Source organism: Oncorhynchus kisutch, unplaced genomic scaffold (genome assembly GCF_002021735.2).
Source record: "Oncorhynchus kisutch isolate 150728-3 unplaced genomic scaffold, Okis_V2 scaffold3238, whole genome shotgun sequence".
NCBI lineage: Eukaryota > Metazoa > Chordata > Actinopteri > Salmoniformes > Salmonidae > Oncorhynchus > Oncorhynchus kisutch.
Genome location: NW_022265183.1, coordinates 292,123 through 318,772, shown reverse-complemented (window position 1 = coordinate 318,772; position 26,650 = coordinate 292,123). Strand labels below are relative to the sequence as shown.

The window sequence follows — 26,650 nt, the reverse complement described above, 5'->3', positions numbered from 1 at the left end:
TACATGGAACTCTATTCCACAGTACTACATAGAGCCATGACTACATGGAACTCTATTCCACAGTACTACATAGAGCCATGACTACATGGAACTCTATTCCACAGTACTACATAGAGCCATGACTACATGGAACTCTATTCCACAGTACTACATAGAGCCATGACTACATGGAACTCTATTCCACAGTACTACATAGAGCCATGACTACATGGAACTCTATTCCACAGTACTACATAGAGCCATGACTACATGGAACTCTATTCCACAGTACTACATAGAGCCATGACTACATGGAACTCTATTCCACAGTACTACATAGAGCCATGACTACATGGAACTCTATTCCACAGTACTACATAGAGCCATGACTACATGGAACTCTATTCCACAGTACTACATAGAGCCATGACTACATGGAACTCTATTCCACAGAACTACATAGAGCCATGACTACATGGAACTCTATTCCACAGTACTACATAAAGCCATGACTACATGGAACTCTAATCCACAGTACTACATAGAGCCATGATTACATGGAACTCTATTCCACAGTACTACATAGAGCCATGACTACATGGAACTCTATTCCACAGTACTACATAGAGCCATGACTACATGGACCTCTATTCCACAGTACTACATAGAGCCATGACTACATGGAACTCTATTCCACAGTACTACATAGAGCCATGACTACATGGAACTCTATTCCACAGTACTACATAGAGCCATGACTACATGGACCTCTATTCCACAGTACTACATAGAGCCATGACTACATGGAACTATATTCCACAGTACTACATAGAGCCATCACTACATGGAACTCTATTCCACAGTACTACATAGAGCCATGACTACATGGAACTCTATTCCACAGAACTACATAGAGCCATGACTACATGGAACTCTATTCCACAGTACTACATAGAGCCATCACTACATGGAACTCTATTCCACAGTACTACATAGAGCCATGACTACATGGAACTCTATTCCACAGTACTACATAGAGCCATGACTACATGGACCTCTATTCCACAGTACTACATAGAGCCATGACTACATGGAACTCTATTCCACAGTACTACATAGAGCCATGACTACATGGAACTCTATTCCACAGTACTACATAGAGCCATGACTACATGGAACTCTATTCCACATCAGGTAATCGATGCAAGCAGAAAATTTTGATTCAAAAATTACAGATACAAATACACCTTATGGAACAGTGGGGTCTGTGAAGTAACAAACACAGGCACATGATAACATATGCACTATACTCACATGGATTTAGTGTTGTAGAGATGTGGTAGTAGAGGGCCTGAGGGCAACACACTTTAGTGTTGTAGAGATGTGGTAGTAGAGGGCCTGAGGGCAACACACTTTAGTGTTGTAGAGATGTGGTAGTAGAGGGCCTGAGGGCAACACACTTTAGTGTTGTAGACATGTGGTAGTAGAGGGCCTGAGGGCAACACACTTTAGTGTTGTAGAGATGTGGTAGTAGAGGGCCTGAGGGCAACACACTTTAGTGTTGTAGAGATGTGGTAGTAGAGGGCCTGAGGGCAACACACTTTAGTGTTGTAGAGATGTGGTAGTAGAGGGCCTGAGGACACTTTAGTGTTGTAGAGATGTGGTAGTAGAGGGCCTGAGGGCACTTTAGTGTTGTAGAGATGTGGTAGTAGAGGGCCTGAGGGCCACACACTTTAGTGTTGTAGAGATGTGGTAGTAGAGGGCCTGAGGGCCACACACTTTAGTGTTGTAGAGATGTGGTAGTAGAGGGCCTGAGGGCAACACACTTTAGTGTTGTAGAGATGTGGTAGTAGAGGGCCTGAGGGCAACACACTTTAGTGTTGTAGAGATGTGGTAGTAGAGGGCCTGAGGGCAACACACTTTAGTGTTGTAGAGATGTGGTAGTAGAGGGCCTGAGGGCAACACACTTTAGTGTTGTAGAGATGTGGTAGTAGAGGGCCTGAGGACACTTTAGTGTTGTAGAGATGTGGTAGTAGAGGGCCTGAGGGCAACACACTTTAGTGTTGTAGAGATGTGGTAGTAGAGGGCCTGAGGGCAACACACTTTAGTGTTGTAGAGATGTGGTAGTAGAGGGCCTGAGGGCAACACACTTTAGTGTTGTAGAGATGTGGTAGTAGAGGGCCTGAGGGCAACACACTTTAGTGTTGTAGAGATGTGGTAGTAGAGGGCCTGAGGGCAACACACTTTAGTGTTGTAGAGATGTGGTAGTAGAGGGCCTGAGGGAAACACACTTTAGTGTTGTAGAGATGTGGTAGTAGAGGGCCTGAGGGCAACACACTTTAGTGTTGTAGAGATGTGGTAGTAGAGGGCCTGAGGGCAACACACTTTAGTGTTGTAGAGATGTGGTAGTAGAGGGCCTGAGGGCAACACACTTTAGTGTTGTAGAGATGTGGTAGTAGAGGGCCTGAGGGCAACACACTTTAGTGTTGTAGACATGTGGTAGTAGAGGGCCTGAGGGCAACACACTTTAGTGTTGTAGAGATGTGGTAGTAGAGGGCCTGAGGGCAACACACTTTAGTGTTGTAGAGATGTGGTAGTAGAGGGCCTGAGGGCAACACACTTTAGTGTTGTAGAGATGTGGTAGTAGAGGGCCTGAGGACACTTTAGTGTTGTAGAGATGTGGTAGTAGAGGGCCTGAGGACAACACACTTTAGTGTTGTAGAGATGTGGTAGTAGAGGGCCTGAGGGCAACACACTTTAGTGTTGTAGAGATGTGGTAGTAGAGGGCCTGAGGGAAACACACTTTAGTGTTGTAGAGATGTGGTAGTAGAGGGCCTGAGGGCAACACACTTTAGTGTTGTAGAGATGTGGTAGTAGAGGGCCTGAGGACACTTTAGTGTTGTAGAGATGTGGTAGTAGAGGGCCTGAGGACAACACACTTTAGTGTTGTAGAGATGTGGTAGTAGAGGGCCTGAGGGCAACACACTTTAGTGTTGTAGAGATGTGGTAGTAGAGGGCCTGAGGGAAACACACTTTAGTGTTGTAGAGATGTGGTAGTAGAGGGCCTGAGGGCAACACACTTTAGTGTGTTTTGTGAATTCTGTAATAAATGTTTTGTTATATTTACTTCCTTAATTTTGCCGTAATCCAGGAAGAGAATCCATAATAAACACAAATACAATTCAGGGGGTAGTCATGACTACGAACCAGCGACTGTCAACCCAACGAGTTAGCCAAAAAACTGGGGGAAAAAGACAATTACACTCTTATTAACATATAGAATACACCCCCTCCAATCAGATATATAGTATTAACATATAGAATACACCCCCTCCAATCAGATATATAGTATTAACATATAGAATACACCCCATCCAATCAGATATATAGTATTAACATATAGAATACACCCCCTCCAATCAGATATATAGTATTAACATATAGAATACACCCCCTCCAATCAGATATATAGTATTAACATATAGAATACACCCCCTCCAATCAGATATATAGTATTAACATATAGAATACACCCCCTCCAATCAGATATATAGTATTAACATATAGAATACACCCCCTCCAATCAGATATCTAGTATTAACATATAGAATACACCCCCTCCAATCAGATATCTAGTATTAACATATAGAATACACCCCCTCCAATCAGATATATAGTATTAACATATAGAATACACCCCATCCAATCAGATATATAGTATTAACATATAGAATACACCCCTCCAATCAGATATATAGTATTAACATATAGAATACACCCCCTCCAATCAGATATATAGTATTAACATATAGAATACACCCCTCCAATCAGATATATAGTATTAACATATAGAATACACCCCCTCCAATCAGATATATAGTATTAACATATAGAATACACCCCCTCCAATCAGATATATAGTATTAACATATAGAATACACCCCCTCCAATCAGATATATAGTATTAACATATAGAATACACCCCCTCCAATCAGATATATAGTATTAACATATAGAATACACCCCCTCCAATCAGATATATAGTATTAACATATAGAATACACCCCCTCCAATCAGATATATAGTATACACCATTCTCCAATTTTTTAAATTATTTTATTTATCTGTTATTTTACCAGGTAAGTTGACTGAGAACACGTTCTCATTTGCAGCAACGACCTGGGGAATAGTTACAGGGGAGAGGAGGGGGATGAATGAGCCAATTGTAAACTGGGGATTATTAGGTGACCGTGATGGTTTGAGGGCCAGATTGGGAATTTAGCCAGGACACTGGGGTTAACACTCCTACACTACACCAAAGATACTAAACACCAATGATACTAAACACCAATGATACTAAACACCAATGATACTAAACACCAAAGATACTAAACACCAAAGATATTAAACACCAAAGATACTAAACACCAAAGATACTAAACACCAAAGATACTAAACACCAATGATACTAAACACCAAAGATACTAAACACCAATGATACTAAACACCAAAGACACTAAACACCAAAGATACTAAACACCAAAGATACTAAACACCAAAGATACTAAACACCAAAGATACTAAACACCAAAGATGGTGTTTGAGGCCAGATTGGGATTCGGTAACATGCCTGGCATTTGAAAATACAAACATTTTTGTTTTTACCCGAATTTAAAACCAGCTTTAAAATCATACAGAAAATGCTCTTTGGGCATTTTTCAAAAAATTAAAATAAACTACTACCACTTGAATAGAGAACAGATAAACTACTACCACTAGAATAGAGAACAGATAAACTACTACCACTTGAATAGAGAACAGATAAACTACTACCACTAGAATAGAGAACAGATAAACTACTACCACTAGAATAGAGAACAGATAAACTACACTAGAATAGAGAACAGATAAACTACACTAGAATAGAGAACAGATAAACTACTACCACTAGAATAGAGAACAGATAAACTACTACCACTAGAATAGAGAACAGATAAACTACTACCACTAGAATAGAGAACAGATAAACTACTACACTAGAATAGAGAACAGATAAACTACTACCACTAGAATAGAGAACAGATAAACTACTACCACTAGAATAGAGAACAGATAAACTACTACCACTAGAATAGAGAACAGATAAACTACTACCACTAGAATAGAGAACAGATAAACTACTACCACTAGAATAGAGAACAGATAAACTACTACCACTAGAATAGAGAACAGATAAACTACTACCACTAGAATAGAGAACAGATAAACTACTACCACTAGAATAGAGAACAGATAAACTACTACCACTAGAATAGAGAACAGATAAACTACACTAGAATAGAGAACAGATAAACTACTACCACTAGAATAGAGAACAGATAAACTACTACCACTAGAATAGAGAACAGATAAACTACTACCACTAGAATAGAGAACAGATAAACTACTACCACTAGAATAGAGAACAGATAAACTACTACCACTAGAATAGAGAACAGATAAACTACACTAGAATAGAGAACAGATAAACTACTACCACTAGAATAGAGAACAGATAAACTACTACCACTAGAATAGAGAACAGATAAACTACTACCACTAGAATAGAGAACAGATAAACTACTACCACTAGAATAGAGAACAGATAAACTACTACCACTAGAATAGAGAACAGATAAACTACTACCACTAGAATAGAGAACAGATAAACTACTACCACTAGAATAGAGAACAGATAAACTACTACCACTTGAATAGAGAACAGATAAACTACTACCACTAGAATAGAGAACAGATAAACTACTACCACTAGAATAGAGAACAGATAAACTACTACCACTAGAATAGAGAACAGATAAACTACTACCACTAGAATAGAGAACAGATAAACTACACTAGAATAGAGAACAGATAAACTACTACCACTAGAATAGAGAACAGATAAACTACTACCACTAGAATAGAGAACAGATAAACTACACTAGAATAGAGAACAGATAAACTACACTAGAATAGAGAACAGATAAACTACTACCACTAGAATAGAGAACAGATAAACTACACTAGAATAGAGAACAGATAAACTACTACCACTAGAATAGAGAACAGATAAACTACACTAGAATAGAGAACAGATAAACTACTACCACTAGAATAGAGAACAGATAAACTACTACCACTAGAATAGAGAACAGATAAACTACTACCACTAGAATAGAGAACAGATAAACTACTACCACTAGAATAGAGAACAGATAAACTACTACCACTAGAATAGAGAACAGATAAACTACTACCACTAGAATAGAGAACAGATAAACTACACTAGAATAGAGAACAGATAAACTACTACCACTAGAATAGAGAACAGATAAACTACACTAGAATAGAGAACAGATAAACTACTACCACTAGAATAGAGAACAGATAAACTACTACCACTAGAATAGAGAACAGATAAACTACTACCACTAGAATAGAGAACAGATAAACTACACTAGAATAGAGAACAGATAAACTACTACCACTAGAATAGAGAACAGATAAACTACTACCACTAGAATAGAGAACAGATAAACTACACTAGAATAGAGAACAGATAAACTACACTAGAATAGAGAACAGATAAACTACTACCACTAGAATAGAGAACAGATAAACTACACTAGAATAGAGAACAGATAAACTACTACCACTAGAATAGAGAACAGATAAACTACACTAGAATAGAGAACAGATAAACTACTACCACTAGAATAGAGAACAGATCAACTACTACCACTAGAATAGAGAACAGATAAACTACTACCACTAGAATAGAGAACAGATAAACTACTACCACAAGAATAGAGAACAGATAAACTACTACCACTAGAATAGAGAACAGATAAACTACACTAGAATAGAGAACAGATAAACTACTACCACTAGAATAGAGAACAGATAAACTACTACCACTAGAATAGAGAACAGATAAACTACACTAGAATAGAGAACAGATAAACTACTACCACTAGAATAGAGAACAGATCAACTACACTAGAATAGAGAACAGATAAACTACTACCACTAGAATAGAGAACAGATAAACTACTACCACTAGAATAGAGAACAGATAAACTACTACCACTAGAATAGAGAACAGATAAACTACACTAGAATAGAGAACAGATCAACTACACTAGAATAGAGAACAGATAAACTACTACCACTAGAATAGAGAACAGATAAACTACACTAGAATAGAGAACAGATAAACTACTACCACTAGAATAGAGAACAGATAAACTACTACCACTAGAATAGAGAACAGATAAACTACTACCACTAGAATAGAGAACAGATAAACTACTACCACTAGAATAGAGAACAGATAAACTACACTAGAATAGAGAACAGATAAACTACTACCACTAGAATAGAGAACAGATAAACTACACTAGAATAGAGAACAGATAAACTACACTAGAATAGAGAACAGATAAACTACTACCACTAGAATAGAGAACAGATAAACTACTACCACTAGAATAGAGAACAGATAAACTACACTAGAATAGAGAACAGATAAACTACACTTGAATAGAGAACAGATAAACTACACTAGAATAAAGAACAGTATCATCTGCATGAAAAGAAAATTACATTCGCTGTTTTCAATAAGATTCCCAATGTTGTTGACATACAAAACAAAAAAATAGTGGGCCCAAAATAGAACCTTGCGGAACACCTGAGCACACCTCTATGGACTCATATTTACAACCATCCGCCATTACACATTCTGAACGATTTGATAGGTCATTTATAAACAAAGCTAGAGCACGACCAGTAATTCCACAACATTTAAACCTTTGCACTACGAACACAGTATGGTCTACGTTGTCAAATGCCTTCGACAAATCAATAAAGACAGACAACACAATGTAACTTTCTTATCAAGAGCACAGTGCACGTCATTTAAAACCTTCAATGTTGCTGAAACACAGTGCCAGACCTAAAAAACCTGATTTACATTCCATTTAAGATGTTGTTTTCTTGGAAGTAGGTTTTTAGCCGCCTACTAACTAAGGACTCCAGTACCTTTGAAGGTACAGACAATGTTGATATGGGTTAATAATAGTTGACAAGTAGCGTGAGGTTAGAAATACATGTTAATGGGGGAGCAATGATGTCTGCAGCTCAGCTAGGTGTAGGAAGCACAGGGTCCAGGGTTACGGTCTCTAGCATCAGGGCCTCTCAATAAGGTGTAGGAAGCACAGGGTCCAGGGTTACGGTCTCTAGCATCAGGGCCTCTCATTGGGTTACGGTCTCTAGCATCAGGACCTCTCATTGGGTTATGGTCTCTAGTATAGGGACCTCTCAATAAGGTGTAGGAAGCACAGGGTCCAGGGTTACAGTCTCTAGCATCAGGGCCTCTCATTGGGTTACGGTCTCTAGCATCAGGACCTCTCATTGGGTTACGGTCTCTAGCATCAGGACCTCTCAATAAGGTGTAGGAAGCACGGGGTCCAGGGTTACAGTCTCTAGCATCAGGACCTCTCAATAAGGTGTTGGGTTACGGTCTCTAGTATCAGGACCTCTTAATGGGTTACGGGCTCTAGTATCAGGACCTCTCAATAAAGTGTTGGGTTACCGTCTCTAGCATCAGGACCTCTCATTGGGTTACGGTCTCTAGTATCAGGACCTCTCATTGGGTTACGGGCTCTAGTATCAGGACCTCTCATTGGGTTACGGGCTCTAGTATCAGCACCTCTCATTGGGTTACGGGCTCTAGTATCAGGACCTCTCATTGGGTTACGGGCTCTAGTATCAGGACCTCTCATTGGGTTACGGGCTCTAGTATCAGGACCTCTCATTGGGTTACGGGCTCTAGTATCAGGACCTCTCATTGGGTTACGGTCTCTAGTATCAGGACCTCTCATTGGGTTACGGGCTCTAGTATCAGGACCTCTCATTGGGTTACGGGCTCTAGTATCAGGACCTCTCATTGGGTTACGGTCTCTAGTATCAGGACCTCTCATTGGGTTACGGGCTCTAGTATCAGGACCTCTCATTGGGTTACGGGCTCTAGTATCAGGACCTCTCATTGGGTTACGGGCTCTAGTATCAGGACCTCTCATTGGGTTACGGGCTCTAGTATCAGGACCTCTCATTGGGTTACGGTCTCTAGTATCAGGACCTCTCATTGGGTTACGGGCTCTAGTATCAGGGCATCTCATTGGGTTACGGTCTCTAGTATCAGGACCTCTCATTGGGTTACGGTCTCTAGTATCAGGACCTCTCATTGGGTTACGGGCTCTAGTATCAGGACCTCTCATTGGGTTGCGGGCTCTAGTATCAGGGCATCTCATTGGGTTACGGTCTCTAGTATCAGGACCTCTCATTGGGTTACGGTCTCTAGTATCAGGACCTCTCATTGGGTTACGGGCTCTAGTATCAGGGCATCTCATTGGGTTACGGTCTCTAGCATCAGGACCTCTCAATAAGGTGTTGGGTTACGGTCTCTAGCATCAGGACCTCTCATTGGGTTACGGTCTCTAGCATCAGGACCTCTCATTGGGTTACAGTCTCTAGCATCAGGACCTCTCATTGGGTTACGGTCTCTAGCATCAGGACCTCTCAATAAGGTGTTGGGTTACGGTCTCTAGTATCAGGACCTTTCATTGGGTTACGGTCTCTAGCATCAGGACCTCTCATTGGGTTACGGTCTCTAGCATCAGGGCCTCTCATTGGGTTACGGTCTCTAGCATCAGGACCTCTCATTGGGTTACGGTCTCTAGCATCAGGACCGGAACGTGATCGATGGTCCCATTGGGCGGTGCAATATTGGCCCAGGGTCGTTCGGGTTAGGGGAGGGTTTCTTAACTGAAATTGTCTAGTTAAATAAAATAAAAAACAGAATTTCTAGAATTTGGAACAATATTCAACATTCTCAATGTTTGGTCCCATCTCTCTGATCATAATGTCTCTGGTCCAAAGCTGAAACAGACTCGTCTTACAGATGTTGATTTACTCTGTAACTAGCCTATTGGGCTTCAGCAGGGACCCCAGAGCAGCTAGAATGTGTGTCCCGTCTCTCTAAACATAATGTCTCTGTTCTCTGTCTGGTCTGTCTGTCTGGTCTCTGTCTCTGGTCATAATGTCTCTGGTCCAAAGCTGAAACAGACTCGTCTTACAGATGTTGATTTACTCTGTAACTAGCCTATTGGGCTTCAGCAGGGACCCCAGAGCAGCTAGAATGTGTGTCCCGTCTCTCTAAACATAATGTCTCTGTTCTCTGTCTGGTCTGTCTGTCTGGTCTCTGTCTCTGGTCATAATGTCTCTGGTCCAAAGCTGAAATAGACTCGTCTTACAGTTGTTGATTTACACTATAAGTAGCCTATTGGGCTTCAGCAGGGACCCCAGAGCAGCTAGAATGTGTGTCCCGTCTCTCTAAACATAATGTCTCTGTTCTCTGTCTGGTCTGTCTGTCTGGTCTCTGTCTCTGGTCATAATGTCTCTGGTCCAAAGCTGAAATAGACTCGTCTTACAGTTGTTGATTTACACTATAAGTAGCCTATGAGCTACCCACATCCTGGGGGGGGGGGGGGGGGGGGGGGGGGGAGAATAATATTAAAACAGATTAGAAAGTAAAAGTATGGCCTAATTAGTTAACTCCACGTCCCCCCCCCCCCCACGTGTCACAGTTGTATTGCTCTTTTAAACATGTGGGGGGGGGGGGGGGGGGACATGATACAAGTCCTATAATAAAATAATAAATTCCAGATAACCTGCCAAGCACAAATTAAATATTACAGAGGTTAAGATTGCAACACACGGTAGTAATTCCTTCTGAATAACAGAACGGAGAACAGCACCTACCCGGGGCCATTAGAGAACACCTGGTCATTCACTTTCTCTCGTTGCTGACTGGAATCCCCCCAAAACACCCCCAAAAAACCCGCATCAAATCACACGCTACATGCAATCATTCACAAACAAAAATACGGCGAAATTTTATTTAATTTACTAATATAAAAACGGTAAAACTCTTAAATAAATAGTACAAAATAAGTTTACATTGTCTTTTCAAAAATATATATGTTTTTTTTTATTTCACCATGCATTGGAGAATGTGCGCCGGATAAAAACTATATTGAGGAGACCAGCAGAAAAAGACCCCAAAAATCTCACCTGTCTGGCGGGCATCGAGAGTCTCCATCACCTCGGTTAAAACGCAACAGCTTCCACTATATGATCAACGCATTAAGCTATGGATGTCCTTGAACACTCCGTGCACTTTGTTGCCGTTTGTCGTGCGTCTGTCTGTTCGCGTCGCACCCAGGGCATCGATTTACTTTTACTTTCGATAGGAATCTCATTGTGCGTCTATTCTCTACACTCTCCGATTCGTTTCCACTGATCTACAAACTTAAAGACAAGTGCTTTCATCACTCAGACCAAGGGGTGTAATTTGTATTTATTTTACCTTTATTTAACTAGGCAAGTCAGTTAAGAACACATTCTTATTTACAATGACGGCCTAGGAACAGTTAACTGCCTGTTCAGGGGCAGAACGACAGATTTGTCAGCTCGGAGATTTGAACTTGCAACCTTTCAGGTTACTAGTCCAACACTCTAACCACTAGGCTACCCTGCCGCCCCAATGGCTACACTGGGATACAGGAGAGACTGGGGAACCCCACTAATGCCTGACTAACTATTGGTAATGTTAAAGAGATGATTATGTTGCAAGGACAAAACGTAGGACAAAAAAAAAAGACAGAATAAGACTCCTGGACCAGAGGACCTCTCCCTCTTTCTCTCCCTCCCTCTGTTTTTTAGAGGAGGAAATTACATGGGAGTTTTGGCTTCAGTCTAGCCGGGAAAGTACCAGCCATACCAACCGGTCTATCTGTGTGGCCATATGCCATACCAGTCTGATAGGCGCATACACACGCACAGGCGGAACATAAACAGATACCAGCCACGCCACTTACTTCACCATACTCCCCCCCCCCCCCCCCCCCCTCACCTCCTCCTCCTCCTCCTCCTCATTCCTTTCACTGACATTGTAGCTGGCATGGTAATACCAGTTTGGTTACCAGGCGCTGACATAATCGCATCAAACGGACGCCGGACGCAAAGCCCACACGCCAGTGTGTCCTCAAACGCTCTAACACAGAACGTGACAAAACCGACTCCGTGTAAAACGCCCTCCAGCATTCCGACATGTTACGACCTGAAAAATGGAAACACGATATATCATTTCTTCCGCAGCCAATGCGGGGCAGTGTTGTCACCCGGATTCCTTGATCTGATCTGTAACCTATTCATCAAAGTAGACCATTTTTTTAAATTTTGTTGCATTGATAAACAAATATAATCTCAGCGACTGTACAGACAATAAAACCAAACAACAGAAATTCATCGAAAAATGTATTTTGTTCAGAATAACTATTGATTTACAGGCTATTGTTCAGTGGTAAAACCGGATGGAGTCAACAGTGATGAGTAATGCTGTGGGTAATAACTACTGATTACAGGCTATTGTTCAGTAGTAAAACCTGATGTAGTCAACAGTGATGAGTAAGACTGTGGGTACTTTGATTTTCTAAACTTTATGTTGTTATAGCCTATTTTTATTTTATCTTTTCATTATATATATATTTTTAAAGAAGTTAATTCATATGCTATTAGCCCACATAAGCAGTCGGCCAACAAGAGGGCCATTTAGGGCCAATTGTTTCACACTTTGTTGGGTTTCAGCAACACGAGGCTACTGTTCAAAAACCGTTTTAAATGAATAGGACCTAAACGCTCAAGAAAAACGTCATTGTTCAGTTTAATAAATTGTTCAAGTGCAAAGTAGCCTAGTAGAACAGTGATTTTTCACAGAAGCATCCTGTTCAACAGGCCTAAATTAGTCTCCTGTTCAACAGGCCTAAATTAGTCTCCTTTTCAATAGTCTGATATTAGTCTCCTGTTCAATAGGCCTAAATTAGTCTCCTGTTCAATAGGCCTAAATTAGTCTCCCTTTCAATAGTCTGATATTAGTCTCCTGTTCAATAGGCCTAAATTAGTCTCCTGTTCAATAGGCCTAAATTAGTCTCCTGTTCAACGGGCCTAAATTAGTCTCCTGTTCAATAGGCCTAAATTAGTCTCCTGTTCAATAGGCCTAAATTAGTCTCCTGTTCAACAGGCCAGCTAGCCAGCATGTGTTCTAAAGCCAGCTAGCCAACATGTGTTCTAACGCCAGCTAGCCAGCATGTGTTCTAAAGCCAGCGAGCCAGCATGTGTTCTAAAGCCAGCTAGCCAGCATGTGTTCTAACGCCAGCTAGCCAGCATGTGTTCTAAAGCCAGCTAGCCAGCATGTGTTCTAACGCCAGCTAGCCAGCATGTGTTCTAAAGCCAGCTAGCCAGCATGTGTTCTAAAGCCAGCTAGCCAGCATGTGTTCTAAAGCCAGCTAGCCAGCATGTGTTCTAAAGCCAGCTAGCCAGCATGTGTTCTAAAGCCAGCTAGCCAGCATGTGTTCTAAAGCCAGCGAGCCAGCATGTGTTCTAAAGCCAGCGAGCCAGCATGTGTTCTAAAGCCAGCGAGCCAGCATGTGTTCTAAAGCCAGCGAGCCAGCATGTGTTCTAAAGCCAGCGAGCCAGCATGTGTTCTAACGCCAGCTAGCCAGCATGTGTTCTAAAGCCAGCTAGCCAGCATGTGTTCTAAAGCCAGCTAGCCAGCATGTGTTCTTTAGCCAGCTAGCCAGCATGTGTTCTTTAGCCAGCTAGCCAGCATGTGTTCTAAAGCCAGCTAGCCAGCATGTGTTCTAAAGCCGATTATAAATCGGATTTATTTCACCTTTGGAGAGCTAGCTCGTGTTTCTCTAACGACAGTCACCTCTGGAGAGCTAGCTCGTGTTTCTCTAACGACAGTCACCTCTGGAGAGCTAGCTCGTGTTTCTCTGACGACAGTCATCTCTGGAGAGCTAGCTCGTGTTTATCTGACCCGACTTTCCCTCCCATGTTTGTTTAGAGAGTTGTTAACAACAGGAAAACGCCCAGCTCTCCTCCTTCCTCCCCTCTCTCCTCCCCTCTCTCCTCCATCCTCTCCTCTCTCCTCCTTCCTCCCCTCTCTCCTCCTTCCTCCCCTCTCTCCTCCCCTCTCTCCTCCATCCTCTCCTCTCTCCTCCTTCCTCCCCTCTCTCCTCCCCTCTCTCCTCCATCCTCTCCTCTCTCCTCCTTCCTCCCCTCTCTCCTCCATCCTCCCCTCTCTCCTCCATCCTCTCCTCTCTCCTCCTTCCTCCCCTCTCTCCTCCTTCCTCCCCTCTCTCCTCCCCTCTCTCCTCCATCCTCCCCTCTCTCCTCCATCCTCTCCTCTCTCCTCCTTCCTCCCCTCTCTCCTCCTCTCTCTCCTCCATCCTCTCCTCTCTCCTCCTTCCTCCCCTCTCTCCTCCTCTCTCTCCTCCATCCTCTCCTCTCTCCTCCTTCCTCCCCCCTCTCCTCCTTCCTCCCCTCTCTCCTCCTTCCTCCCCTCTCTCCTCCTTCCTCCCCTCTCTCCTCCCCTCTCTCCTCCATCCTCCCCTCTCTCCTCCATCCTCCCCTCTCTCCTCCATCCTCCCCTCTCTCCTCCATCCTCTCCTCTCTCCTCCTTCCTCCCCTCTCTCCTCCATCCTCTCCTCTCTCCTCCTTCCTCCCCTCTTCTCCCAAGTCTATAAGTAATAAATACTTTAAAGTACTAGTTAAGTATATTTGTTGGGGGGGGGGGGGTATCTTTACTTTGCTATTTATATTTTTGAAGACTGTAACTTTTACTTCACTACATTCCTGAAGAAAATAAAATGTATTTTTACTCCATAAATTGTCCCCTGACACGCAAAACTATCCGTTTATTTTGAATGCTTAGCAGGACCAGAAAATTATCTAATTCACGCACTTAAAAAAATTGAAAATCCCTGGTCATCTACTGCCTCTTATCTGGAGGACTCACTAAACAGAGAACATCCCTGGTCATCCCTACTGCCTCTGATCTGGAGGACTCACTAAACAGAGAACATCGCTGGTCATCTCTACTGCCTCTGATCTGGAGGACTCACTAAACAGAGAACATCCCTGGTCATCCATACTGCCTCTGGTCTGGAGGACTTACTAAACAGAGAACATCCCTGGTCATCCCTACTGCCTCTGATCTGGAGGACTCACTAAACAGAGAACATCCCTGGTCATCTCTACTGCCTCTTATCTGGAGGACTCACTAAACAGAGAACATCGCTGGTCATCTCTACTGCCTCTGATCTGGAGGACTCACTAAACAGAGAACATCCCTGGTCATCTCTACTGCCTCTGATCTGGAGGACTCACTAAACAGAGAACATCCCTGGTCATCTACTGCCTCTTATCTGGAGGACTCACTAAACAGAGAACATCCCTGGTCATCTACTGCCTCTTATCTGGAGGACTCACTAAACAGAGAACATCCCTGGTCATCCCTACTGCCTCTGATCTGGAGGACTCACTAAACAGAGAACATCCCTGGTCATCCCTACTGCCTCTGATCTGGAGGACTCACTAAACAGAGAACATCCCTGGTCATCCCTACTGCCTCTGATCTGGAGGACTCACTAAACAAAGAACATCCCTGGTCATCCCTACTGCCTCTGATCTGACAGACTCACTAAACAGAGAACATCCCTGGTCATCCCACTGCCTCTGATCTGACAGACTCACTAAACAGAGAACATCCCTGGTCATCTCTACTGCCTCTGATCTGGAGGAGTCACTAAACAGAGAACATCCCTGGTCATCCCTACTGCCTCTGATCTGACAGACTCACTAAACAGAGAACATCCCTGGTCATCTACTGCCTCTGATCTGGAGGACTCACTAAACAGAGAACATCCCTGGTCATCCCTACTGCCTCTGATCTGGATGACTCACTAAACAGAGAACATCCCTGGTCGTCCCTACTGACTCTGATCTGGAGGACTCACTAAACAGAGAACATCCCTGGTCATCTCTACTGCCTCTGATCTGGCAGACTCACTAAACAGAGAACATCCCTGGTCATCCCTACTGCCTCTGATCTGGCAGACTCACTAAACAGAGAACATCCCTGGTCATCCCTACTGCCTCTGATCTGGAGGAGTCACTAAACAGAGAACATCCCTGGTCATCCCTACTGCCTCTGATCTGGTGGGCTCACTAAACAGAGAACATCCCTGGTCATACCTACTGCCTCTGATCTGGAGGACTCACTAAACAGAGAACATCCCTGGTCATCCCTACTGCCTCTGATCTGACAGACTCACTAAACAGAGAACAACCCTGGTCGTCCCTACTGCCTCTGATCTGGAGGACTCACTAAACAGAGAACAACCCTGGTCGTCCCTGCTGCCTCTGATCTGGAGGACTCACTAAACAGAGAACAACCCTGGTCGTCCCTGCTGCCTCTGATCTGGAGGACTCACTAAACAGAGAACAACCCTGGTCGTCCCTACTGCCTCTGATCTGGCAGACTCACTAAACAGAGAACATCCCTGGTCATCCCTACTGCCTCTGATCTGGAGGAGTCACTAAACAGAGAACATCCCTGGTCATCCCTACTGCCTCTGATCTGACAGACTCACTAAACAGAGAACATCCCTGGTCATCTCTACTGCCTCTGATCTGACAGACTCACTAAACAGAGAACATCCCTGGTCATCTCTACTGCCTCTGATCTGACAGACTCACTAAACAGAGAACATCCCTGGTCATCCCTACTGCCTCTGATCTGACAGACTCACTAAACAGAGAACATCCCTGGTCATCTCTACTGCCTCTGATCTGACAGACTCACTAAACAGAGAACATCCCTGGTCATCTACTGCCTCTGATCTGGAGGACTCACTAAACAGAGAACATCCCTGGTCATCCCTACTGCCTCTGATCTGGATGACTCACTAAACAGAGAACATCCCTGGTCGTCCCTACTGACTCTGATCTGGAGGACTCACTAAACAGAGAACATCCCTGGTCATCTCTACTGCCTCTGATCTGGCAGACTCACTAAACAGAGAACATCCCTGGTCATCCCTACTGCCTCTGATCTGGCAGACTCACTAAACAGAGAACATCCCTGGTCATCCCTACTGCCTCTGATCTGGAGGAGTCACTAAACAGAGAACATCCCTGGTCATCCCTACTGCCTCTGATCTGGTGGGCTCACTAAACAGAGAACATCCCTGGTCATACCTACTGCCTCTGATCTGGAGGACTCACTAAACAGAGAACATCCCTGGTCATCCCTACTGCCTCTGATCTGACAGACTCACTAAACAGAGAACAACCCTGGTCGTCCCTACTGCCTCTGATCTGGAGGACTCACTAAACAGAGAACAACCCTGGTCGTCCCTGCTGCCTCTGATCTGGAGGACTCACTAAACAGAGAACAACCCTGGTCGTCCCTGCTGCCTCTGATCTGGAGGACTCACTAAACAGAGAACAACCCTGGTCGTCCCTACTGCCTCTGATCTGGCAGACTCACTAAACAGAGAACATCCCTGGTCATCCCTACTGCCTCTGATCTGGAGGAGTCACTAAACAGAGAACATCCCTGGTCATCCCTACTGCCTCTGATCTGACAGACTCACTAAACAGAGAACATCCCTGGTCATCCCTACTGCCTCTGATCTGACAGACTCACTAAACAGAGAACATCCCTGGTCATCTCTACTGCCTCTGATCTGACAGACTCACTAAACAGAGAACATCCCTGGTCATCTCTACTGCCTCTGATCTGACAGACTCACTAAACAGAGAACATCCCTGCTCATCCCTACTGCCTCTGATCTGACAGACTCACTAAACAGAGAACATCCCTGGTCATCTCTACTGCCTCTGATCTGACAGACTCACTAAACAGAGAACATCCCTGGTCATCTCTACTGACTCTGATCTGGAGGACTCACTAAACAGAGAACATCCCTGGTCATCCCTACTGCCTCTGATCTGGAGGACTCACTAAACAGAGAACATCCCTGGTCATCCCTACTGCCTCTGATCTGACAGACTCACTAAACAGAGAATAACCCTGGTCGTCCCTACTGCCTCTTATCTGGCAGACTCACTAAACAGAGAACAACCCTGGTCGTCCCTACTGCCTCTTATCTGGCAGACTCACTAAACAGAGAACAACCCTGGTCGTCCCTGCTGCCTCTGATCTGGAGGACTCACTAAACAGAGAACAACCCTGGTCGTCCCTACTGCCACTGATCTGGAGGACTCACTAAACAGAGAACAACCCTGGTCGTCCCTACTGCCTCTGATCTGGAGGACTCACTAAACAGAGAACAACCCTGGTCGTCCCTACTGCCTCTGATCTGGAGGACTCACTAAACACAAATGCTTTGTTTTTAAATGATGTCTGAGTGTTAGAATTGGCTATACGTATTTTTTTAAACAATTGTGCCATCTGGTTTGCTTAATATAAGGAATTTTAAATGATTTATACTTTTACTTTTGATACTTAAGTATATTTTAAACCAAATCCTTAAAAAAAAACTTTTACTCAAGTAATATTTTACTGTGGTGACTTTCACTTTCACTTTGAGTCATTTCATATGAACATATCTTTACATTTACTCATCTATGATTGGGTAGTTTTTTCCCACCTTGCTGGTCTCTCTCTCTCACCACGGTTACACCTTTGCATTAATAACATGTGGTTATCGTCATCCGATCCGTTCACTGTCCGATGGAGATTCGGTTGCGTCTACAAATGGTAATGAAATGTGTTTCTCGCTGACAACAACTGGGGTCTGTGATCAGATTTCACTGCTCTCTTCCTGGGTGTGCACATCAATCCAACCTGCCTTGAACCTCTCCTCATGACACAGTAGAAACAGGCACGGTTACAGTCATTTTCTATTAAAAGGTATCTTTACTTTTACTCAAGTACAACAAATCAGGTAATTTTTCCAGCACTGCCCCCCCCCCCCCACACACACCCCACTCTGGTCTTTCAATTACATCGGACTCAAACACCAAACCGCAGCTTTGACTCAAATCCAAACTAAACACTGTCAAAGAGAGACAGTGTTATTTCAAGAGCTGCCAGTATGAACACACCTGACTTCCTGTAGATTGCAGAGAGATGACTGATTCTCTGTGGATACATGTCTGCTAACTGAATCACCATATCATTATGATGTCTGCTAACTGAATGATCATATCATTATGATGTCTACTAACTGAATGACCATATCATTATGTCTACTAACTGAATGATCATATCATTATGTCTATTAACTGAATGACCATATCATTATGTCTACTAACTGAATGATCATATCATTATGATGTCTAATAACTGAATGATCATATCATTATGATGTCTAATAACTGAATGATCATATCATTATGATGTCTACTAACTGAATGACCATATCATTATGATGTCTACTAACTGAATGACCATATCATTGTGTCTGCTAACTGAATGGCCATATCATTATGTCTACTAACTGAATGATCATATCATTATGTCTGCTACCTGAATGGCCATATCATTATAATTATGTCTACTAACTGAATGACCATATCATTATGTCTACTAAATGAATGACCATATCATTATGTCTACTAACTGACTGGCCATATCATTATGATGTCTACTAACTGAATGACCATATCATTATGATGTCTACTAACTGAATGACCATATCATTATGTCTACTAACTGAATGGCCATATCATTGTGTCTACTAACTGAATGGCCATATCATTGTGTCTACTAACTGAATGACCATATCATTATGTCTGCTAACTGAATGGCCATATCATTATGTCTGCTAACTGAATGACCATATCATTATGTCTGCTAACTGAATGGCCATATCATTATGTCTGCTAACTGAATGGCCATATCAGTATGTCTACTAACTGAATGGCCATATCATTGTGTCTGCTGACTGAATGGCCATATCATTATGTCTACTAACTGAATGCCCATATCATTATGTCTACTAACTGAATGACCATATCATTATGTCTGCTAACTGAATGGCCATATCATTGTGTCTGCTAACTGAATGGCCATATCATTGTGTCTGCTAACTGAATGGCCATATCATTATGTCTACTAACTGAATGACAATATCATTATGATGTCTACTAACAGAATTACCATATCATTATGATGTCTACTAACTGAATGACCATATCATTACGATGTCTACTAACAGAATGACCATATCATTATGATGTCTACTAACTGAATGGCCATATCATTATGATGTCTGCTAACTGAATGACCATATCATTATTATGTCTACTAACTGAATGACCATGAATGACCATATCATTATGTCTACTAACAGAATGACCATATCATTGTGTTGTCTACTAACTGAATGACCATATCATTATGATGTCTACTAACTGAATGACCATATCATTATGTCTACTAACTGAATGATCATATCATTATGTCTACTAACTGAATGGCCATATCATTGTGTCTACTAACTGAATGACCATATCATTATGTCTGCTAACTGAATGGCCATATCATTATGTCTGCTAACTGAATGACCATATCATTGTGTCTACTAACTGAATGATCATATCATTATGTCTACTAACTGAATGGCCATATCATTGTGTCTGCTAACTGAATGGCCATATCAGTGTGTCTGCTAACTGAATGGCCATATCATTATGTCTACTAACTGAATGACCATATCATTATGATGTCTACTAACAGAATTACCATATCATTATGATGTCTACTAACAGAATGACCATATCATTATGATGTCTACTAACTGAATGGCCATATCATTATGATGTCCGCTAACTGAATGACCATATCATTATGATGTCTACTAACTGAATGACCATATCATTATGTCTACTAACTGAATGACCATATCATTATGATGTCTACTAACTGAATGATCATTATCATTATGTCTACTAACTGAATGGCCATATCATTATGTCTGCTAACTGAATGACCATATCATTATGATGTCTACTAACTGAATGGCCATATCATTATGTCTGCTAACTGAATGACCATATCATTATGTCTACTAACTGAATTACCATATCATTATGATGTCTACTAACTGAATGGCCATATCAGTATGATGTCTGCTAACTGAATGACCATATTATTATGTCTACTAACTGAATCACCATATCATTATGATGTCTGCTAACTGAATGGCCATATCATTATGATGTCTGCTAACTGAATCACCATATCATTATGATGTCTGCTAACTGAATGATCATATCATTATGATGTCTACTAACTGAATGACCATATCATTATGTCTACTAACTGAATGATCATATCATTATGTCTATTAACTGAATGACCATATCATTATGTCTACTAACTGAATGATCATATCATTATGATGTCTAATAACTGAATGATCATATCATTATGATGTCTGCTAACTGAATGATCATATCATTATGATGTCTACTAACTGAATGACCATATCATTATGATGTCTACTAACTGAATGACCATATCATTGTGTCTGCTAACTGAATGGCCATATCATTATGTCTACTAACTGAATGATCATATCATTATGTCTGCTACCTGAATGGCCATATCATTATAATTATGTCTACTAACTGAATGACCATATCATTATGTCTACTAAATGAATGACCATATCATTATGTCTACTAACTGACTGGCCATATCATTATGATGTCTACTAACTGAATGACCATATCATTATGATGTCTACTAACTGAATGACCATATCATTATGTCTACTAACTGAATGGCCATATCATTGTGTCTACTAACTGAATGGCCATATCATTGTGTCTACTAACTGAATGACCATATCATTATGTCTGCTAACTGAATGGCCATATGATTATGTCTGCTATCTGAATGACCATATCATTATGTCTGCTAACTGAATGGCCATATCATTATGTCTGCTAACTGAATGGCCATATCAGTATGTCTACTAACTGAATGGCCATATCATTGTGTCTGCTGACTGAATGGCCATATCATTATGTCTACTAACTGAATGCCCATATCATTATGTCTACTAACTGAATGACCATATCATTATGTCTGCTAACTGAATGGCCATATCATTGTGTCTGCTAACTGAATGGCCATATCATTGTGTCTGCTAACTGAATGGCCATATCATTATGTCTACTAACTGAATGACAATATCATTATGATGTCTACTAACAGAATTACCATATCATTATGATGTCTACTAACTGAATGACCATATCATTACGATGTCTACTAACAGAATGACCATATCATTATGATGTCTACTAACTGAATGGCCATATCATTATGATGTCTGCTAACTGAATGACCATATCATTATTATGTCTACTAACTGAATGACCATATCATTATGTCTGCTAACTGAATGACCATATCATTATGATGTCTACTAACTGAATGATCATTATCATTATGTCTACTAACTGAATGGCCATATCATTATGTCTGCTAACTGAATGGCCATATCATTGTGTCTACTAACTGAATGACCATATCATTATGTCTGCTAACTGAATGGCCATATCATTATGTCTGCTAACTGAATGACCATATCATTGTGTCTACTAACTGAATGATCATATCATTATGTCTACTAACTGAATGGCCATATCATTGTGTCTGCTAACTGAATGGCCATATCATTGTGTCTGCTAACTGAATGGCCATATCATTATGTCTACTAACTGAATGCCCAGATCATTGTGTCTACTAACTGAATGGCCATATCATTGTGTATACTAACTTAATGGCCATATCATTATGTCTGCTAACTGAATGGCCATATCATTGTGTCTACTAACTGAATGATCATATCATTATGTCTACTAACTGAATGACCATATCATTGTGTCTACTAACTGAATGGCCATATCATTATGTCTACTAACTGAATGACCATATCATTATGTCTACCAGCTGAATGACCATATCATTATGTCTACTAACTGAATGACCATATCATTATGTCTACTAACTGAATGACCATATCATTATGTCTACTAACTGAATGGCCATATCATTGTGTCTGCTAACTGAATGACCATATCATTATGTCTACTAACTGAATGGCCATATAATTGTGTTGTCTACTAACTGAATGACCATATCATTGTGTTGTCTACTAACTGAATGGCCATATCATTGTGTTGTCTACTAACTGAATGATCATATCATTATGTCTACTAACTGAATGACCATATCATTATGTCTACTAACTGAATGACCATATAATTATGTCTACTAACTGAATGACCATATCATTATGTCTGCTAACTGAATGGCCATATCATTGTGTCTGCTAACTGAATGGCCATATCATTATGTCTACTAACTGAATGACCATATTATTGTGTCTACTAACTGAATGGCCATATCACTGTGTCTACTAACTGAATGGCCATATCATTATGTCTGCTAACTGAATGGCCATATCATTGTGTCTACTAACTGAATGACCATATCATTATGTCTACTAACTGAATGACCATATCATTATGTCTACTAACTGAATGTCCATATCATTGTGTCTACTAACTGAATGGCCATATCATTATGTCTGCTAACTGAATGACCATATCATTACGTCTCCTAACTGAATGGCCATATCATTATGTCTGCTAACTGAATGGCCATATTAGTATGTCTACTAACTGAATGGCCATATCATTGTGTCTGCTAACTGAATGGCCATATCATTGTGTCTACTAACTGAATGACCATATCATTATGTCTGCTAACTGAATGGCCATATCATTGTGTCTGCTAACTGAATGACCATATCATTATGTCTACTAACTGAATTACCATATCATTATGTCGGCTAACTGAATGGCCATATCATTGTGTCTGCTAACTGAATGACCATATCATTATGTCTACTAACTGAATGACCATATCATTATGTCTGCTAACTGAATGGCCATATCATTGTGTCTGCTAACTGAATGGCCATATCATTATGTCTGCTAACTGAATGGCCATATCATTGTGTCTGCTAACTGAATGGCCATATCATTATGTCTACTAACTGAATTACCATATAATTATGTCTACTAACTGAATTACCATATAATTATGTCTACTAACTGAATGACCATATCATTATGTCTGCTAACTGAATGGCCATATCATTGTGTCTGCTAACTGAATGGCCATATCATTGTGTATACTAACTTAATGGCCATATCATTATGTCTGCTAACTGAATGGCCATATCATTGTGTCTACTAACTGAATGATCATATCATTATGTCTACTAACTGAATGACCATATCATTGTGTCTACTAACTGAATGGCCATATCATTATGTCTACTAACTGAATGACCATATCATTATGTCTACTAACTGAATGACCATATCATTATGTCTACTAACTGAATGACCATATCATTATGTCTACTAACTGAATGACCATATCATTATGTCTACTAACTGAATGGCCATATCATTGTGTCTGCTAACTGAATGACCATATCATTATGTCTACTAACTGAATGGCCATATAATTGTGTTGTCTACTAACTGAATGACCATATCATTGTGTTGTCTACTAACTGAATGGCCATATCATTGTGTTGTCTACTAACTGAATGATCATATCATTATGTCTACTAACTGAATGACCATATCATTATGTCTACTAACTGAATGACCATATAATTATGTCTACTAACTGAATGACCATATCATTATGTCTACTAACTGAATGGCCATATCATTGTGTCTGCTAACTGAATGGCCATATCATTATGTCTACTAACTGAATGACCATATTATTGTGTCTACTAACTGAATGGCCATATCACTGTGTCTACTAACTGAATGGCCATATCATTATGTCTGCTAACTGAATGGCCATATCATTGTGTCTACTAACTGAATGACCATATCATTATGTCTACTAACTGAATGACCATATCATTATGTCTACTAACTGAATGTCCATATCATTGTGTCTACTAACTGAATGGCCATATCATTATGTCTGCTAACTGAATGGCCATATCATTATGTCTACTAACTGAATGGCCATATCATTATGTCTACTAACTGAATGGCCATATCATTATGTCTGCTAACTGAATGGCCATATCATTATGTCTACTAACTGAATGGCCATATCATTGTGTCTACTAACTGAATGACCATATCATTATGTCTACTAACTGAATGGCCATATCATTGTGTTGTCTACTAACTGAATGACCATATCATTGTGTTGTCTACTAACTGAATGGCCATATCATTGTGTCTACTAACTGAATGGCCATATCATTGTGTTGTCTACTAACTGAATGACCATATTATTATGTCTACTAACTGAATGGCCATATCATTGTGTTGTCTACTAACTGAATGACCATATCATTGTGTTGTCTACTAACTGAATGACCATATCATTGTGTTGTCTGCAGTAGCACAGTGATGTCAATCTTGTTGATTGAGTACCCCATGTTTTTGTCTTGTACAGTCCAATCCACCATTAAAATAGGATGGCGTTGGATGTTTTCTGTTGTTCGATGTGACGATAACAGCCTTGCTGTGGTTTTACTTGCGGTTGTCTGTTGTCCTCAGGGACCGTTCTGGAAATACGTCACTTTCTGGGCTGCTTCTGATTTCACTTCACTATTTTAATACACTGGAATAGTAGTCTTACCCAATCTGTAGTCTAGATTACTGAGAAAGACTGCGGTGGTATTAACGAGTGGGACTGCAACACACACACACACACTCGCATTCACACACACACTTTCTTAAGAAACTCAAATGACGGTTTGACAGTAGCTGTTACCAAGACAACCTGACATTTATCTTCATAGGATAATAAAACATCCGCTGAACGTGGCCCCGGTAACATCCCCAGTAACCTACTGAACGTGGCCCCAGTAGTCTACTGAACGTGGCCCCGGTAACATTCCCAGTAGTCTACTGAACGTGGCCCCGGTAACATCCCCAGTAGTCTACTGAACGTGGCCAAGGTAACATTCCCAGTAGTCTACTGAACGTGGCCCCGGTAACATCCCCAGTAGTCTACTGAACCTGGCCCCGGTAACATTCCCAGTAGCCTACTGAACGTGGCCCTGGTAACATTATCAGTAGCCTACTGAACGTGGCCCCGGTAACATTATCAGTAGCCTACTGAACGTGGCCCCAGTAGTCTACTGAACGTGGCCCCGGTAACATTCCCAGTAGTCTACTGAACGTGGCCCCGGTAACATCCCCAGTAGTCTACTGAACGTGGCCAAGGTAACATTCCCAGTAGTCTACTGAACGTGGCCCCGGTAACATCCCCAGTAGTCTACTGAACGTGGCCCCGGTAACATTCCCAGTAGCCTAATGAACGTGGCCCCGGTAACATTACCGGTAGTCTACTGAACGTGGCCCCGGTAACATTACCGGTAGTCTACTGAACCTGGCCCCGGTAACATTCCCAGTAGCCTACTGAACGTGGCCCTGGTAACATTATCAGTAGCCTACTGAACGTGGCCCCGGTAACATTATCAGTAGCCTACTGAACGTGGCCCGGTAACATCCCCAGTAGTCTACTGAACGTGGCCCCTGTAACATTCCCAGTAGCCTACTGTTCGTGGCCCCGGTAACATCCCCAGTAGTCTACTGAACGTGGCCCCGGTAACATCCCCAGTAG

At 41.5% G+C, this 26,650-nt stretch overlaps 1 protein-coding gene across 1 annotated transcript in view; it reads right to left on the bottom strand.

Moving 5' to 3' along the window:
* LOC109887102 (MHC class II transactivator) overlaps positions 1-11,445 on the bottom strand; it is a 75,445-nt gene extending 64,000 nt beyond the window's left edge. Inside the window, exon 1 of the mRNA XM_031820324.1 lies at positions 11,152-11,445. Coding sequence (XP_031676184.1) covers positions 11,152-11,179 — 28 coding nt within the window. The 5' untranslated portion in view covers positions 11,180-11,445. The remainder of the gene's footprint in view (positions 1-11,151) is intronic.
* Between the last annotated feature and the right edge of the window lie 15,205 nt (positions 11,446-26,650).